Consider the following 19,658-nt stretch of genomic DNA (forward strand, 5'->3'; position numbering starts at 1 on the left):
TGACAGGGCCGCACTATCGTGGGGTCAGTCAGTCAGTGACACAGTGACAGGGCCGCACTATCGAGGGGTCAGTCAGTCAGTGACACAGTGACAGGGCCGCACTATCGAGGGGTCAGTCGGTGACACAGTGACAGGGCCGCACTATCGAGGGGTCAGTCAGTGACACAGTGACAGGGCCGCACTATCGAGGGGTCAGTCAGTGACACAGTGACAGGGTCGCACTATCGAGGGGTCAGTCAGTGACACAGTGACAGGGCCGCACTATCGAGGGGTCAGTCAGTGACACAGTGACAGGGCCGCACTATCGAGGGGTCAGTGACACAGTGACAGGGCCGCACTATCGAGGGGTCAGTCAGTCAGTGACACAGTGACAGGGCCGCACTATCGAGGGGTCAGTCAGTGACACAGTGACAGGGCCGCACTATCGAGGGGTCAGTCAGTGACACAGTGACAGGGCCGCACTATCGAGGGGTCAGTCAGTGACACAGTGACAGGGCCGCACTATCGAGGGGTCAGTCAGTGACACAGTGACAGAGCCGCACTATCGAGGGGTCAGTCAGTCAGTGACACAGAGACAGGGCCGCACTATCGAGGGGTCAGTCGGTGACACAGTGACAGGGCCGCACTATCGTGGGGTCAGTCAGTCAGTGACACAGTGACAGGGCCGCACTATCGAGGGGTCAGTCAGTCAGTGACACAGTGACAGGGCCGCACTATCGAGGGGTCAGTCAGTGACACAGTGACAGGGCCGCACTATCGAGGGGTCAGTCAGTCAGTGACACAGAGACAGGGCCGCACTATCGAGTGGTCAGTCGGTGACACAGTGACAGGGCCGCACTATCGTGGGGTCAGTCAGTCAGTGACACAGTGACAGGGCCGCACTATCGAGGGGTCAGTCAGTCAGTGACACAGTGACAGGGCCGCACTATCGAGGGGTCAGTCGGTGACACAGTGACAGGGCCGCACTATCGAGGGGTCAGTCAGTGACACAGTGACAGGGCCGCACTATTGAGGGGACAGTCAGTATCACAGTGACAGGGCCGCACTATCGAGGGGTCAGTCAGTCAGTGACACAGTGACAGGGCCGCACTATCGAGGGGTCAGTCAGTCAGTGACACAGTGACAGGGCCGCACTATCGAGGGGTCAGTCAGTCAGTGACACAGTGACAGGGCCGCACTATCGAGGGGTCAGTCGGTGACACAGTGACAGGGCCGCACTATCGAGGGGTCAGTCAGTCAGTATCACAGTGACAGGGCCGCACTATCGAGGGGTCAGTCAGTCAGTGACACAGTGACAGGGCCGCACTATCGAGGGGTCAGTCAGTGACACAGTGACAGGGCCGCACTATCGAGGGGTCAGTCAGTCAGTGACACAGTGACAGGGCCGCACTATCGAGGGGTCAGTCAGTGACACAGTGACAGGGCCGCACTATCGAGGGGTCAGTCAGTCAGTGACACAGTGACAGGGCCGCACTATCGAGGGGTCAGTCAGTCAGTGACACAGTGACAGGGCCGCACTATCGAGGGGCCAGTCAGTGACACAGTGACAGGGCCGCACTATCGAGGGGTCAGTCAGTCAGTGACACAGTGACAGGGCCGCACTATCGAGGGGTCAGTCAGTGACACAGTGACAGGGCCGCACTATCGAGGGGTCAGTCAGTGACACAGTGACAGGGCCGCACGATCGAGGGGTCAGTCAGTGACACAGTGACAGGGCCGCACAATCGAGGGGTCAGTCAGTGACACAGTGACAGGGCCGCACTATCGAGGGGTCAGTCAGTGACACAGTGACAGGGCCGCACTATCGAGGGGTCAGTCAGTGACACAGAGACAGGGCCGCACTATCGAGGGGTCAGTCAGTGACACAGTGACAGGGCCGCACTATCGAGGGGTCAGTCAGTGACACAGTGACAGGGCCGCACTATCGAGGGGTCAGTCAGTGACACAGTGACAGGGCCGCACTATCGAGGGGTCAGTCAGTGACACAGTGACAGGGCCGCACTATCGAGGGGTCAGTCAGTGACACAGTGACAGGGCCGCACTATCGAGGGGTCAGTCAGTGACACAGTGACAGGGCCGCACTATCGAGGGGTCAGTCAGTGACACAGTGACAGGGCCGCACTATCGAGGGGTCAGTCAGTGACACTGTGACAGGGCCGCACTATCGAGGGGTAAGTCAGTGACACAGTGACAGGGCCGCACTATCGAGTGGTCAGTCAGTGACACAGTGACAGGGCCGCACTATCGAGGGTCAGTCAGTGACACAGTGACAGGGCCGCACTATCGAGGGGTCAGTCAGTCAGTGACACAGTGACAGGGCCGCACTATCGAGGGGTCAGTCAGTCAGTGACACAGAGACAGGGCCGCACTATCGAGGGGTCAGTCAGTGACAGTGACAGGGCCGCACTATCGAGGGGTCAGTCAGTCAGATTGACAACACGTTACCTCTTCATCTGGGCCATCTTCTCACGCTCCGAGATATCGACCGTGTTGACCACAGCCTCGGCCTTCTTCTTCGCCTGCTCCATCTTCTTGAGTTGCTGCGGAGAGGGAGGTCGAGGGAGAGATTTCAGTCCAACACCTTCCCAGTAATGGAGGCCGAATGCAGACTGTGCATAGCTCCGAGGTACAATAGGGACCACCCATTCCTCCGCTACCCCACATCAGACAGGCCGAAGACTGGCCGTCCCTCACTGAAAGAACGCAGCCAACAATCACACTTCCCACTGCCCACCTCCGCCTGTCGGAGACACCCCGCCTCCCAAGACAAAACAGGACGCCCTCGTTTCGGGACGATACAAAGCGCCCCTGCCCGGCCGGGGTCAAAGTGGACCGACCCTTCGTCCTCTGGGACGATACTGTCCCTCTCCCCTTGCCCTGATCACCACTTCACCGCCTCCGACCGTTCGTGTCCTCCACCGCTCCAACATACCCTCCGCTTCTTGCGAGCTTTGGCCTCTGCGATTTTCTTGATGGGTCGGGCGTTAATCACTCTCCATCGCTGCCGGAACTCAGCCGCCATGGCGGGGTCAAAGGGCGCCGGCCTCCGCCGATACTTCTGATCGTTGTCCACAAACCAATCGGGCAGCTGGTCCTGGTCCTCGTCAAATGTGTACCTTGGCGGGGAAGGAGGGAAGGGGAGAGGTCAGAGTGACGTAGCAGTGCGGCTCTCCCTCAGTACTGACCCTCTGACAGTGCGGCACTCCCTCAGTACTGACCCTCTGACAGTGCATCACTCCCTCAGTACTGACCCTCTGATAGTGCGGCTCTCCATCAGTACTGACCCTCTGACAGTGCTGCACTCCCTCAGTACTGACCCTCTGACAGTGCAGCACTCCCTCAGTACTGACCCTCTGACAGTGCAGCACTCCCTCAGTACTGACCCTCTGACAGTGCAGCACTCCCTCAGTACTGACCCTCTGACAGTGCAGCACTCCCTCAGTACTGACCCTCTGACAGGGCAACTCTCCCTCAGTACTGACCCACTGACAGTGCAGCACTCCCTCAGTACTGACCCTCTGACAGTGCAGCACTCCCTCAGTACTGACCCACTGTCAGTGCAGCTCTCCCTCAGTACTGACCCTCTGACAGTGCAGCACTCACTCAGTACTGACCCTATGACAGTGCGGCACTCCCTCAGTACTGACCCTCTGACAGTGCTGCACTCCCTCAGTACATACCCTCTGACAGTGCAGCACTCCCTCAGTACTGACCCTCTGACAGTGTGGAACTCCCTCAGAACTGACCCTCTGACAGTGCGGAACACCCTCAGTACTGACCCTCTGACAGTGCGGCACTCCCTCAGTACTGACCCTCTGACAGTGCAGCGCTCCCTCAGTACTGACCCTCCGACAGTGCAGCACTCCCTCAGTACTGACCCTCTGACAGTGCAGCACTCCCTCAGTACTGACCCTCTGACAGCGCGGCAGTCCCTCAGTACTGGCCCTCTGACAGTGCAGCACTCCCTCAGTACTGGCCCTCTGACAGTGCAGCACTCCCTCAGTACTGACCCTCTGACAGTGCAGCACTCCCTCAGTACTGACCCTCTGACAGTGCGGCTCTCCCTCAGTACTGACCCTCTGACAGTGTGGCACTCCCTCAGTACTGACCATCTGACAGTGCGGCAAACCCTCAGTACGGCACCCCCTCAGTACTGACCTTCTGACAGTGCAGCACTCCCTCAGTACTGACCTTCTGACAGTGCGGCACTCCCTCAGTACTGACCCTCTGACAGTGCAGCACTCCCTCAGTACTGACCCTCTCAGGAGGTTACGGAGTCAGGGAGGGCATTCTTTGAGGAGCAGAACCATTTTTGAAGAGGATGTGAAGTCTGAAACCTCTTAGCTCCTGGTGTTGGAGGCCAGTGGCTCATGGACATTAAGAAGCAAGGATTCTGAGCTGTACAACAAAGAACAAGAGGTTACAGGTACCTGTTGAATGAGTCGTCAATGAGGTCCCGAGTTCTCTTCTTTGACGTTGCAATTGAGGCTCCCAATGCAAGTCCTTCTGGGTCCAAAACCTGGGCTTTTCGCACTGTAACAAAAATGACCATCTGTCACCCATCATAGAATATCAGATACCCGGGAGTGAGTTACAGACTGGAATCTAATCAAGGTGGTCGGGGTGGTTTATCTATAGAATAACAGATACCTGGGAGTGAGTTACAGACTGGAATCTAATCGAGGAGTTCAGGGTGGTTTATATATAGAATAACAGATACCCGGGAGTGAGTTACAGACTGGAATCTAATCGAGGGGTTCGGGGTGGTTTATATATAGAATAACAGATACCCGGGAGTGAGTCACAGACTGGAATCTATTAGAGGGGTTCGGGGTGGTTTATATATAGAATAACAGATATCCAGGAGCGAGTTACAGACTGGAATCTAATCGAGGGGTTCGGGGTGGTTTATATATAGAATAACAGATACCCGGGCGATAGTTAGTCTGGAATCTAATCGAGATGTTCGGGGTGGTTTATATATAGAATAACAGATACCCGGGAGTGAGTTACAGACTGGAATCTAATCGAGGGGTTCAGGGTGGTTTATATATAGAATAGCAGATACCCGGGAGTGAGTTACAGACTGGAATCCAATCGAGGGGTTCGGGGTGGTTTATATATAAAATAACAGATACCTGGGAGTGAGTTACAGACTGGAATCTAATCGAGGGTTCGGGGTGGTTTATATATAGAATAACAGATACCTGGGAGTGAGTTACAGACTGGAATCTAATCGGGGGTTCGGGGTGGTTTATATATAGAATAACAGATACCTGGGAGTGAGTTACAGACTGGAATCTAATCGAGGGGTTCGGGGTGGTTTTTATATAGAATAACAGATACCCGGGAGTGAGTTACAGACTGGGATCTAATAGAGGGGTTCGGGGTGGTTTATATATAGAATAACAGATACCCGGGAGTGAGTTACAGACTGGAATCTAATCGAGGGGTTCGGGGTGGTTTATCTATAGAATAACAGGTACCCGGGAGTGAGTTACCGACTGGAATCTAATCGAGGGGTTCAGGATGGTTTATATATAGAATAACATATACCCAGGAGTGAGTTTCAGACTAGAATCTAATCGAGTGGTTCGTGGTGGTTTATATACAGAATAACAGATAACCGGGAGTGAGTTACAGACTGGAATCTAATCGAGGGGTTCGGGGTGGTTTATCTATAGAATAACAGGTACCCGGGAGTGAGTTACAGACTGGAATCTAATCAAGGTGTTCGGGGTGGTTTATATATAGAATAACAGATACCTGGGAGTGAGTTACAGACTGGAATCTAATCGAGGGGTTCGGGGTGGTTTATATATAGAATAACAGATACCCGGGCGATAGTTAGTCTGGAATCTAATCGAGATGTTCGGGGCGGTTTATATATAGAATAACAGATGCCCGGGAGTGAGTTACAGACTGGAATCTAATCGAGGGGTTATGGGTGGTTTATATATAGAATAACAGATACCCGGGAGTGAGTTACAGACTGGAATCTAATCGAGGAGTTCAGGGTGGTTTATATATAGAATAACAGATACCCGGGAGTGAGTTACTGACTGGAATCTAATCGAGGGGTTCGGGGTAGTTTATATATAGAATAACAGATACCCGGGAGTGAGTTACAGACTGGAATCTAATCGAGGGGTTCAGGGTGGTTTATATATAGAATAACAGATACCTGGGGGTGAGTTACAGACTGGAATCTAATCAAACGGTTCGGGGTGGTTTATATATAGAATAACAGATATCCGGGAGCGAGTTACAGACTGGAATCTAATCGAGGGGTTCGGGGTGGATTATATATAGAATAACAGATACCCGGGAGCGAGTTACAGACTGGAATCTAATCGAGGGGTTCGGGGTGGTTTATATACAGAATATCAGATACCCGGGAGCGAGTTACAGACTGGAATCTAATCGAGGGGTTCGGGGTGGATTATATATAGAATAACAGATACCCGGGAGTGAGTTTCAGACTGGAATCTAATCAAGGGGTTCGGGATGGTTTATATATAGAATAACAGATACCCGGGAGTGAGTTACAGACTGGAATCTAATCGAGGGGTTCAGGGTGGTTTATATATAGAATAACAGATACCCAGGAGTGAGTTACAGACTGGAATCTAATCGAGGGGTTCGGGGTGGTTTATATATAGAATAACAGATACCCAGGAGTGAGTTACAGACTGGAATCTAATCGAGGGGTTCAGGGTGGTTTATATATAGAATAACAGATACCCGGGAGTGAGTACAGGCTGGAATTTAATCGAGGGGCTCGGGGTGGTTTATCTATAGAATAACAGATACCCGGGAGTGAGTTACAGACTGGAATCTAATCGAGGGGTGCGGGGTGGTTTATATTTAGAATAACAGATGCCCGGGAGGGAGTTACAGACTGGAATCTAATCGAGGGGTTCGGGGTGGTTTATATATAGAATAACAGAGACACGGGAGTGAGTTACAGACTGGAATCTAAACGAGGCGTTTGGGGTGGTTTATATATAAAATAACAGATGCCCGGGAGTGAGTTACAGACTGGAATCGAATCGAGGGTTTCAGTGTGGTTTATATATAGAATAACAGATACCCGGGAGTGAGTTACAGACTGGAATCTAATCGAGGGATTCAGGATAGTTTATACATAGAATAACAGATACCCGGGAGTGAGTTACAGACTGGAGTCTAATTGAGGGGTTCGGGGTGGTTTATATATAGAATATTAGATACCAGGGAGCGAGTTACAGACTGGAATCTAATCGAGAGGTTCGGGGTGGTTTACATATAGAATAACAGATACCCGGGAGTGAGTTACAGACTGGAATCTAATCGAGGGGCTCAGGGTGGTTTATATATAGAATATCAGATACCCGGGAGCGAGTTACAGACTGGAATCTAATCGAGGGGTTCGGGGTGGATTATATATAGAATAACAGATACCCAGGAGTGAGTTACAGACTGGAATCTAATCGAGGTGTTCGGGGTGGTTTATATATAGAATAACAGATACCCGGGAGTGAGTTACAGACTGGAATCTAATCGAGGGGTTCGGGGTGGTTTATATATAGAATATCAGATACCAGGGAGCGAGTTACAGACTGGAATCTAATCGAGAGGTTCGGGGTGGTTTACATATAGAATAACAGATACCCGGGAGTGAGTTACAGACTGGAATCTAATCGAGGGGTTTGGGGTGGTTTATGTATAGAATAACAGATACCCGGGAGTGAGTTGCAGACTGGAATCTAATCGAGGGGTTCAGGGTGGTTTATGTATAGAATAACAGATACCCGGGAGTGAGTTACAGACTGGATTCTAATCGAGGGGTTCGGGGTGGTTTATACACAGAATAACAGATACACGGGAGTGAGTTACAGACTGGAATCTAATCGAGGGGTTCGGGGTGGTTAATATATAGAATAACAGATAACCGGGAGTGAGTTACAGACTGGAATCTAATCGAGGGGTTCGGGATGGTTTATATATAGAATAACAGACACCCGGGACTGAGTTACAGACTGGAATCTAATCGAGGGTTTCAGTGTGGTTTATATACAGAATAACAGATACCCGGGAGTGAGTTACAGACTGGAATCTAATCGAGGGGCTCGGGGTGGTTTATATATAGAATATCAGATACCCGGGAGCGAGTTACAGACTGGAATCTAATCGAGGGGTTCGGGGTGGATTATATATAGAATAACAGATATCCGGGAGCGAGTTACAGACTGGAATCTAATCGAGGGGTTCGGGGTGGATTATATATAGAATAACAGATACCCGGGAGTGAGTTACAGACTAGAATCTAATCGAGGGGTTCGGGGTGGTTTATATATAGAATATCAGATACCAGGGAGCGAGTTACAGACTGGAATCTATTCGAGAGGTTCGGGGTGGTTTACATATAGAATAACAGATACCCGGGAGTGAGTTACAGACTGGAATCTAATCGAGGGGCTCGGGGTGGTTTATATATAGAATATCAGATACCCGGGAGCGAGTTACAGACTGGAATCTAATCGAGGGTTTCGGGGTGGATTATATATAGAATAACAGATACCCGGGAGTGAGTTACAGACTGGAATCTAATCGAGGTGTTCGGGGTGGTTTATATATAGAATAACAGATACCTGGGGGTGAGTTACAGACTGGAATCTAATCAAACGGTTCGGGGTGGTTTATATATAGAATAACAGATAACCGGGAGCGAGTTACAGACTGGAATCTAATCGAGGGGTTCGGGGTGGATTATATATAGAACAACAGGTACCCGGGAGTGAGTTATAGACTGGAATCTAATCGAGGGGTTCGGGGTGGTTTATATACAGAATAACAGATACCCGGGAGTGAGTTACAGACTGGAATCTAATCGAGGGGTTCGGGGTGGTTTATATATAGAATAACAGATACCCGGGAGTGAGTTACAGACTGGAATCTAATCGAGTGGGTCGGGGTGGTTTATGTATAGAATAACAGATACCCGGGAGTGAGTTACAGACTGGAATCTAATCGAGGGGTTCAGGGTGGTTTATATATAGAATAACAGATACCCAGGAGTGAGTTATATACTGGAATCTAATCGAGGGGTTCAGGGTGCTTTATATATAGAATAACAGATACCCGGGAGTGGGTTACAGACTGGAATCGAATCGAGGGTTTCGGGGTGGTTTATATATAGAATAACAGATACCCGGGAGTGAGTTACAGACTGGAATCTAATCGAGGGGTTCAGGGTGGTTTATATATAGAATAACAGATACCCGGGAGTGAGTTACAGACTGGAATCTAATCGAGGGGTTCGGGGTGGTTTAACTAGAGAATAACAGATACCCGGGAGTGAGTTACAGACTGGAATCTAATCGAGGGGTTCGGGGTGGTTTATATATAGAATATCAGATACCAGGGAGCGAGTTACAGACTGGAATCTAATCGAGAGGTTCGTGGTGGTTTATATACAGAATAACAGATAACCGGGAGTGAGTTACAGACTGGAATCTAATCGAGGGGTTCGGGGTGGTTTATCTATAGAATAACAGGTACCCGGGAGTGAGTTACAGACTGGAATCTAATCAAGGTGTTCGGGGTGGTTTATATATAGAATAACAGATACCTGGGAGTGAGTTACAGACTGGAATCTAATCGAGGGGTTCGGGGTGGTTTATATATAGAATAACAGATACCCGGGCGATAGTTAGTCTGGAATCTAATCGAGATGTTCGGGGCGGTTTATATATAGAATAACAGATGCCCGGGAGTGAGTTACAGACTGGAATCTAATCGAGGGGTTATGGGTGGTTTATATATAGAATAACAGATACCCGGGAGTGAGTTACAGACTGGAATCTAATCGAGGAGTTCAGGGTGGTTTATATATAGAATAACAGATACCCGGGAGTGAGTTACTGACTGGAATCTAATCGAGGGGTTCGGGGTAGTTTATATATAGAATAACAGATACCCGGGAGTGAGTTACAGACTGGAATCTAATCGAGGGGTTCAGGGTGGTTTATATATAGAATAACAGATACCTGGGGGTGAGTTACAGACTGGAATCTAATCAAACGGTTCGGGGTGGTTTATATATAGAATAACAGATATCCGGGAGCGAGTTACAGACTGGAATCTAATCGAGGGGTTCGGGGTGGATTATATATAGAATAACAGATACCCGGGAGCGAGTTACAGACTGGAATCTAATCGAGGGGTTCGGGGTGGTTTATATACAGAATATCAGATACCCGGGAGCGAGTTACAGACTGGAATCTAATCGAGGGGTTCGGGGTGGATTATATATAGAATAACAGATACCCGGGAGTGAGTTTCAGACTGGAATCTAATCAAGGGGTTCGGGATGGTTTATATATAGAATAACAGATACCCGGGAGTGAGTTACAGACTGGAATCTAATCGAGGGGTTCAGGGTGGTTTATATATAGAATAACAGATACCCAGGAGTGAGTTACAGACTGGAATCTAATCGAGGGGTTCGGGGTGGTTTATATATAGAATAACAGATACCCAGGAGTGAGTTACAGACTGGAATCTAATCGAGGGGTTCAGGGTGGTTTATATATAGAATAACAGATACCCGGGAGTGAGTACAGGCTGGAATTTAATCGAGGGGCTCGGGGTGGTTTATCTATAGAATAACAGATACCCGGGAGTGAGTTACAGACTGGAATCTAATCGAGGGGTGCGGGGTGGTTTATATTTAGAATAACAGATGCCCGGGAGGGAGTTACAGACTGGAATCTAATCGAGGGGTTCGGGGTGGTTTATATATAGAATAACAGAGACACGGGAGTGAGTTACAGACTGGAATCTAAACGAGGCGTTTGGGGTGGTTTATATATAAAATAACAGATGCCCGGGAGTGAGTTACAGACTGGAATCGAATCGAGGGTTTCAGTGTGGTTTATATATAGAATAACAGATACCCGGGAGTGAGTTACAGACTGGAATCTAATCGAGGGATTCAGGATAGTTTATACATAGAATAACAGATACCCGGGAGTGAGTTACAGACTGGAGTCTAATTGAGGGGTTCGGGGTGGTTTATATATAGAATATTAGATACCAGGGAGCGAGTTACAGACTGGAATCTAATCGAGAGGTTCGGGGTGGTTTACATATAGAATAACAGATACCCGGGAGTGAGTTACAGACTGGAATCTAATCGAGGGGCTCAGGGTGGTTTATATATAGAATATCAGATACCCGGGAGCGAGTTACAGACTGGAATCTAATCGAGGGGTTCGGGGTGGATTATATATAGAATAACAGATACCCAGGAGTGAGTTACAGACTGGAATCTAATCGAGGTGTTCGGGGTGGTTTATATATAGAATAACAGATACCCGGGAGTGAGTTACAGACTGGAATCTAATCGAGGGGTTCGGGGTGGTTTATATATAGAATATCAGATACCAGGGAGCGAGTTACAGACTGGAATCTAATCGAGAGGTTCGGGGTGGTTTACATATAGAATAACAGATACCCGGGAGTGAGTTACAGACTGGAATCTAATCGAGGGGTTTGGGGTGGTTTATGTATAGAATAACAGATACCCGGGAGTGAGTTGCAGACTGGAATCTAATCGAGGGGTTCAGGGTGGTTTATGTATAGAATAACAGATACCCGGGAGTGAGTTACAGACTGGATTCTAATCGAGGGGTTCGGGGTGGTTTATACACAGAATAACAGATACACGGGAGTGAGTTACAGACTGGAATCTAATCGAGGGGTTCGGGGTGGTTAATATATAGAATAACAGATAACCGGGAGTGAGTTACAGACTGGAATCTAATCGAGGGGTTCGGGATGGTTTATATATAGAATAACAGACACCCGGGACTGAGTTACAGACTGGAATCTAATCGAGGGTTTCAGTGTGGTTTATATACAGAATAACAGATACCCGGGAGTGAGTTACAGACTGGAATCTAATCGAGGGGCTCGGGGTGGTTTATATATAGAATATCAGATACCCGGGAGCGAGTTACAGACTGGAATCTAATCGAGGGGTTCGGGGTGGATTATATATAGAATAACAGATATCCGGGAGCGAGTTACAGACTGGAATCTAATCGAGGGGTTCGGGGTGGATTATATATAGAATAACAGATACCCGGGAGTGAGTTACAGACTAGAATCTAATCGAGGGGTTCGGGGTGGTTTATATATAGAATATCAGATACCAGGGAGCGAGTTACAGACTGGAATCTATTCGAGAGGTTCGGGGTGGTTTACATATAGAATAACAGATACCCGGGAGTGAGTTACAGACTGGAATCTAATCGAGGGGCTCGGGGTGGTTTATATATAGAATATCAGATACCCGGGAGCGAGTTACAGACTGGAATCTAATCGAGGGTTTCGGGGTGGATTATATATAGAATAACAGATACCCGGGAGTGAGTTACAGACTGGAATCTAATCGAGGTGTTCGGGGTGGTTTATATATAGAATAACAGATACCTGGGGGTGAGTTACAGACTGGAATCTAATCAAACGGTTCGGGGTGGTTTATATATAGAATAACAGATAACCGGGAGCGAGTTACAGACTGGAATCTAATCGAGGGGTTCGGGGTGGATTATATATAGAACAACAGGTACCCGGGAGTGAGTTATAGACTGGAATCTAATCGAGGGGTTCGGGGTGGTTTATATACAGAATAACAGATACCCGGGAGTGAGTTACAGACTGGAATCTAATCGAGGGGTTCGGGGTGGTTTATATATAGAATAACAGATACCCGGGAGTGAGTTACAGACTGGAATCTAATCGAGTGGGTCGGGGTGGTTTATGTATAGAATAACAGATACCCGGGAGTGAGTTACAGACTGGAATCTAATCGAGGGGTTCAGGGTGGTTTATATATAGAATAACAGATACCCAGGAGTGAGTTATATACTGGAATCTAATCGAGGGGTTCAGGGTGCTTTATATATAGAATAACAGATACCCGGGAGTGGGTTACAGACTGGAATCGAATCGAGGGTTTCGGGGTGGTTTATATATAGAATAACAGATACCCGGGAGTGAGTTACAGACTGGAATCTAATCGAGGGGTTCAGGGTGGTTTATATATAGAATAACAGATACCCGGGAGTGAGTTACAGACTGGAATCTAATCGAGGGGTTCGGGGTGGTTTAACTAGAGAATAACAGATACCCGGGAGTGAGTTACAGACTGGAATCTAATCGAGGGGTTCGGGGTGGATTATATATAGAATAACAGATACCCAGGAGTGAGTTACAGACTGGAATCTAATCGAGGTGTTCGGGGTGGTTTATATATAGAATAACAGATACCCGGGAGTGAGTTACAGACTGGAATCTAATCGAGGGGTTCGGGGTGGTTTATATATAGAATATCAGATACCAGGGAGCGAGTTACAGACTGGAATCTAATCGAGAGGTTCGGGGTGGTTTACATATAGAATAACAGATACCCGGGAGTGAGTTACAGACTGGAATCTAATCGAGGGGTTTGGGGTGGTTTATGTATAGAATAACAGATACCCGGGAGTGAGTTGCAGACTGGAATCTAATCGAGGGGTTCAGGGTGGTTTATGTATAGAATAACAGATACCCGGGAGTGAGTTACAGACTGGATTCTAATCGAGGGGTTCGGGGTGGTTTATACACAGAATAACAGATACACGGGAGTGAGTTACAGACTGGAATCTAATCGAGGGGTTCGGGGTGGTTAATATATAGAATAACAGATACCCGGGAGTGAGTTACAGACTGGAATCTAATCGAGGGGTTCGGGATGGTTTATATATAGAATAACAGACACCCGGGACTGAGTTACAGACTGGAATCTAATCGAGGGTTTCAGTGTGGTTTATATACAGAATAACAGATACCCGGGAGTGAGTTACAGACTGGAATCTAATCGAGGGGCTCGGGGTGGTTTATATATAGAATATCAGATACCCGGGAGCGAGTTACAGACTGGAATCTAATCGAGGGTTTCGGGGTGGATTATATATAGAATAACAGATATCCGGGAGCGAGTTACAGACTGGAATCTAATCGAGGGGTTCGGGGTGGATTATATATAGAATAACAGATACCCGGGAGTGAGTTACAGACTAGAATCTAATCGAGGGGTTCGGGGTGGTTTATATATAGAATATCAGATACCAGGGAGCGAGTTACAGACTGGAATCTATTCGAGAGGTTCGGGGTGGTTTACATATAGAATAACAGATACCCGGGAGTGAGTTACAGACTGGAATCTAATCGAGGGGCTCGGGGTGGTTTATATATAGAATATCAGATACCCGGGAGCGAGTTACAGACTGGAATCTAATCGAGGGTTTCGGGGTGGATTATATATAGAATAACAGATACCTGGGGGTGAGTTACAGACTGGAATCTAATCAAACGGTTCGGGGTGGTTTATATATAGAATAACAGATAACCGGGAGCGAGTTACAGACTGGAATCTAATCGAGGGGTTCGGGGTGGATTATATATAGAACAACAGGTACCCGGGAGTGAGTTATAGACTGGAATCTAATCGAGGGGTTCGGGGTGGTTTATATACAGAATAACAGATACCCGGGAGTGAGTTACAGACTGGAATCTAATCGAGGGGCTCGGGGTGGTTTATATATAGAATATCAGATACCCGGGAGCGAGTTACAGACTGGAATCTAATCGAGGGGTTCGGGGTGGATTATATATAGAATAACAGATACCCGGGAGTGAGTTACAGACTGGAATCTAATCGAGGTGTTCGGGGTGGTTTATATATAGAATAACAGATACCTGGGGGTGAGTTACAGACTGGAATCTAATCAAACGGTTCGGGGTGGTTTATATATAGAATAACAGATAACCGGGAGCGAGTTACAGACTGGAATCTAATCGAGGGGTTCGGGGTGGATTATATATAGAACAACAGGTACCCGGGAGTGAGTTATAGATTGGAATCTAATCGAGGGGTTCGGGGTGGTTTATATACAGAATAACAGATACCCGGGAGTGAGTTACAGACTGGAATCTAATCGAGGGGTTCGGGGTGGTTTATATATAGAATAACAGATACCCGGGAGTGAGTTACAGACTGGAATCTAATCGAGTGGGTCGGGGTGGTTTATGTATAGAATAACAGATACCCGGGAGTGAGTTACAGACTGGAATCTAATCGAGGGGTTCGGGGTGGTTTATGTATTGAATAACAGATACCCGGGAGTGAGTTACAGACTGGAATCTAATCGAGGGTTTCGGGGTGGTTTATATATAGAATAACAGATTCCCGGGAGTGAGTTACAGACTGGAATCTAATCGAGGGGTTCAGGGTGTTTTATATATAGAAGAACAGATACCCGGGAGTGAGTTATATACTGGAATCTAATCGAGGGGTTCAGGGTGGTTTATATTTGGAATAACAGATACCCGGGAGTGAGTTACAGACTGGAATCTAATCGAGGGGTTCAGGGTGGTTTATATATAGAATAACAGATACCCGGGAGTGAGTTATATACTGGAATCTAATCGAGGGGTTCAGGGTGGTTTATATATAGAATAACAGATACCCGGGAGTGAGTTACAGACTGGAATCGAATCGAGGGTTTCGGGGTGGTTTATATATAGAATAACAGATACCCGGGAGTGAGTTACAGACTGGAATCTAATCGAGGGGTTCGGGGTCGTTTATATATAGAACAACAGGTACCCGGGAGTGAGTTATAGACTGGAATCTAATCGAGGGGTTCGGGGTGGTTTATATACAGAATAACAGATACCCGGGAGTGAGTTACAGACTGGAATCTAATCGAGGGGTTCGGGGTGGTTTATATATAGAATAACAGATACCCGGGAGTGAGTTACAGACTGGAATCTAATCGAGTGGGTCGGGGTGGTTTATGTATAGAATAACAGATACCCGGGAGTGAGTTACAGACTGGAATCTAATCGAGGGGTTCGGGGTGGTTTATGTATAGAATAACAGATACCCGGGAGTGAGTTACAGACTGGAATCTAATCGAGGGGTTCGGGGTGGTTTATATACAGAATAATAGATACCCGGGAGTGAGTTACAGACTGGAATCTAATCGAGGGGTTCAGGGTGATTTATATACAGACTAACAGGTACCCCGGAGTGAGTTACAGACTGGAATCTAATCGAGGGGTTCGGGGTGGTTTATATATAGAATAACAGATACCCGGGAGTGAGTTACAGACTGGAATCTAATAGAGGGGTTCGGGCTGGTTTATATACAGAATAACAGATACCCGGGAGTGAGTTACAGACTGGAATCTAATCGAGGGGTTCAGGGTGGTTTATATATAGAATAACAGATACCCCGGAGTGAGTTACAGACTGGAATCTAATCGAGGGGTTCGGGGTGGTTTATATATAGAATAACAGATACCCGGGAGAGAGTTACAGACTGGAATCTAATCGAGGGGTTCAGGGCGGTTTATATATAGAATAACAAGATACCCCGGAGTGAGTTACAGGCTGGAATCTAATCGAGGGGTTCAGGACAAAGTGCTACAAGCTCTGCGTTTTGAGTATCGCTCTGTATGTTATAATTCCATCCTCCCCGTCTCACTTACATGACTTCGCCAAATTAACCACCTCAAAAGTGTCGTTTTCTTCCAGTGTTTTTGTGTTTTCTTGGTTTCCGATTTGTTTCATTTCCCGAATATCACTGAGTAGAAATGGTACAGCACGGGTTAGATACAGTGTAGAGCTCCCTCTACATTACCCTGACAGTGTGTCCCCACTTTATACCCAGTGTCAGCATCGAGCTCTCCCAGGACAGGTACAGCACGGGTTAGATACAGTGTAGAGCTCCCTCTACATTACCCTGACAGTGGGTAACCCCCCCACTTTATACCCAGTGTCAGCATCGCGTTCTCCCAGGACAGGTACAGCACGGGTTAGATACAGTGTAGAGCTCCCTCTACATTACCCTGACTGTGTCCCCCACTTTATACCCAGTGTCAGCATCGAGCTCTCCCAGGACAGGTACAGCACGGGTTAGATACAGTGTAGAGCTCCCACTACATTACCCTGACAGTGTGTCCCCCACATTATACCCAGTGTCAGCATCGAGCTCTCCCAGGACAGGTACAGCACGGGTTAGATACAGTGTAGAGCTCCCTCTACATTACCCTGACTGTGTGTCCCCCACTTTATACCTAGTGTCAGCATCGAGCGCTCCCAGGACAGGTACAGCACGGGTTAGATACAGTGTAGAGCTCCCTCTACATTACCCTGACAGTGTCCCCCCCACTTTATACCCAGTGTCAGCATCGAGCTCTCCCAGGACAGGTACAGCACGGGTTAGATACAGTGTAGAGCTCCCTCTACATTACCCTGACTGTGTGTCCCCCACTTTATACCCAGCGTCAGCATCGAGCTCTCCCAGGACAGGTACAGCACGGGTTAGATACAGTGTGGAGCTCCCTCAACATTACCCTGACAGTGTGTCCCCGGCTTTATACCCAGTTCACACTGGGAGTAACTGTGCACAGTTCTGGTCTCCGTATCACACTGGGAGTCACTGTGTACAGTTCCGGTCTCTGTATCACACTGGGAGTCACTGTTCACAGTTCCTGTCTCTGTATCACACTGGGAGTCACTGTGCACAGTTCCTGTCTCCGTATCACACTGGGAGTCACTGTGCACAGTTCCGGTCTCTGTATCACACTGGGAGTCACTGTGCACAGTTCCGTTCTCTGTATCACACTGGGAGTCACTGTGCACAGTTCCTGTCTCCGTATCACACTGGGAGTCACTGTGCACAGTTCCGGTCTCCGTATCACACTGGGAGTCACTGTGCACAGTTCCTGTCTCTGTATCACACTGGGAGTTACGGTGCACTGTTCCTGACTCTGTATCACACTGGGAGTCACTGTGCTCAGTTCCGGTCGCTGTATCACACTGGGAGTCACTCTGCACAGTTCCGGTCTCTGTATCACACTGGGAGTCACTGTGCACAGTTCCTGTCTCTGTATCACACTGGGAGTCACTGTGCACAGTTCCGGTCTCTGTATCACACTGGGAGTTACTGTGCACAGTTCCGGTCTCTGTATCACACTGGGAGTCACTGTGCACAGTTCCTGTCTCCGTATCGCACTGTGAGTCACTGTGCACAGTTCCTGTCTCTGTATCACACTGGGAGTCACTGTGCACAGTTCCTGTCTCTGTATCACACTGGGAGTCACTGTGCACAGTTCCGGTCTCTGTATCACACTGGGAGTCTCTGTGCACAGTTCCGGTCTCTGTATCACACTGGGAGTCACTGTGCACAGTGCCTGTCTCTGTATCACACTGGGAGTCACTGTGCACAGTTCCTGACTCTGTATCACACTGGGAGTCACTGTGCACAGTTCCTGTCTCTGTATCACTCTGGGAGTCTCTGTGCACAGTTCCGGTCTCTCTATCACACTGGGAGTCACTGTGCACAGTTCCGGTCGCTGTATCCCACAGGGAGTCACTGTGCACAGTTCCGGTCTCTGTATCACACTGGGAGTCACTGTGCCCAGTTCCTGTCTCTGTATCACACTGGGAGTCACTGTGCACAGTTCCTGTCTCTGTATCACACTGGGAGTCACTGTGCACAGTTCCTGTCTCTTTATCACACTGGGAGTCACTGTGCACAGTTCCTGTCTCTGTATCACACTGGGAGTCTCTGTGCACAGTTCCTGTCTCCGTATCACACTGGGAGTCACTGTGCACAGTTCCGGTCTCCGTATCACACTGGGAATCACTGTGCACAGTTCCGGTCTCTGTATCACACTGGGAGTCACTGTGCACAGTTCCGGTCTCTGTATCACACTGGGAGTTACTGTGCACAGTTCCGGTCGCTGTATCACACTGGGAGTCACTGTGCACAGTTCCGGTCTCTTATTCACACTGGGAGTTACTGTGCACAGTTCCGGTCTCTGTATCACACTGGGAGTCACTGTGCACAGTTCCTGTCTCTGTATCACACTGGGAGTCACTGTGCACAGTTCCTGTCTCTGTATCACACTGGGAGTCACTGTGCACAGTTCCGGTCTCTGTATCACACTGGGAGTTACTGTGCACAGTTCCGGTCGCTGTATCACACTGGGAGTCACTGTGCACAGTTCCGGTCTCTGTATCACACTGGGAGTTACTGTGCACAGTTCCGGTCTCTGTATCACACTGGGAGTCACTGTGCACAGTTCCTGTCTCTGTATCACACTGGGAGTCACTGTGCACAGTTCCGGTCTCTGTATCACACTGGGAGTTACTGTGCAGAGTTCCGGTCTCTGTATCACACTGGGAGTCACTGTGCACAGTTCCTGTCTCTGTATCACACTGGGAGTCACTGTGCACAGTTCCTGTCTCTGTATCACACTGGGAGTCACTGTGCACAGTTCCGGTCTCTGTATCACACTGGGGGTCGCTGTGCACATTTCCGTCTCTGTATCACACTGGGAGTTACTGTGCAGAGTTCCGGTCTCTGTATCACACTGGGAGTTACTGTGCACAGTTCCGGTCTCTGTATCACACTGGGAGTCACTGTGCACAGTTCCTGTCTCTGTATCACACTGGGGGTCGCTGTGCACAGTTCCTGTCTCTGTATCACACTGGGAGTTACTGTGCACAGTTCCGGTCTCTGTATCACACTGGGAGTTACTGTGCACAGTTC

The 19,658-nt window shown here is 48.5% G+C and overlaps 1 protein-coding gene across 1 annotated transcript in view; it reads right to left on the bottom strand.

The window, feature by feature from the left end:
• Positions 1-19,658, bottom strand: part of ftsj3 (FtsJ RNA 2'-O-methyltransferase 3) — a 195,758-nt gene that overhangs the window by 27,908 nt on the left and 148,192 nt on the right. Inside the window, exons 17-20 of the mRNA XM_072498085.1 lie at positions 16,588-16,682; positions 4,427-4,533; positions 2,933-3,112; positions 2,446-2,540 (exon numbers count right to left, since the gene is read on the bottom strand). Of these exons, the coding sequence (XP_072354186.1) occupies positions 2,446-2,540; positions 2,933-3,112; positions 4,427-4,533; positions 16,588-16,682 (477 nt within the window). The remainder of the gene's footprint in view (positions 1-2,445; positions 2,541-2,932; positions 3,113-4,426; positions 4,534-16,587; positions 16,683-19,658) is intronic.

Source organism: Scyliorhinus torazame, chromosome 4, assembly GCF_047496885.1.
Source record: "Scyliorhinus torazame isolate Kashiwa2021f chromosome 4, sScyTor2.1, whole genome shotgun sequence".
In the NCBI taxonomy this organism is placed as follows: Eukaryota; Metazoa; Chordata; class Chondrichthyes; order Carcharhiniformes; family Scyliorhinidae; genus Scyliorhinus; species Scyliorhinus torazame.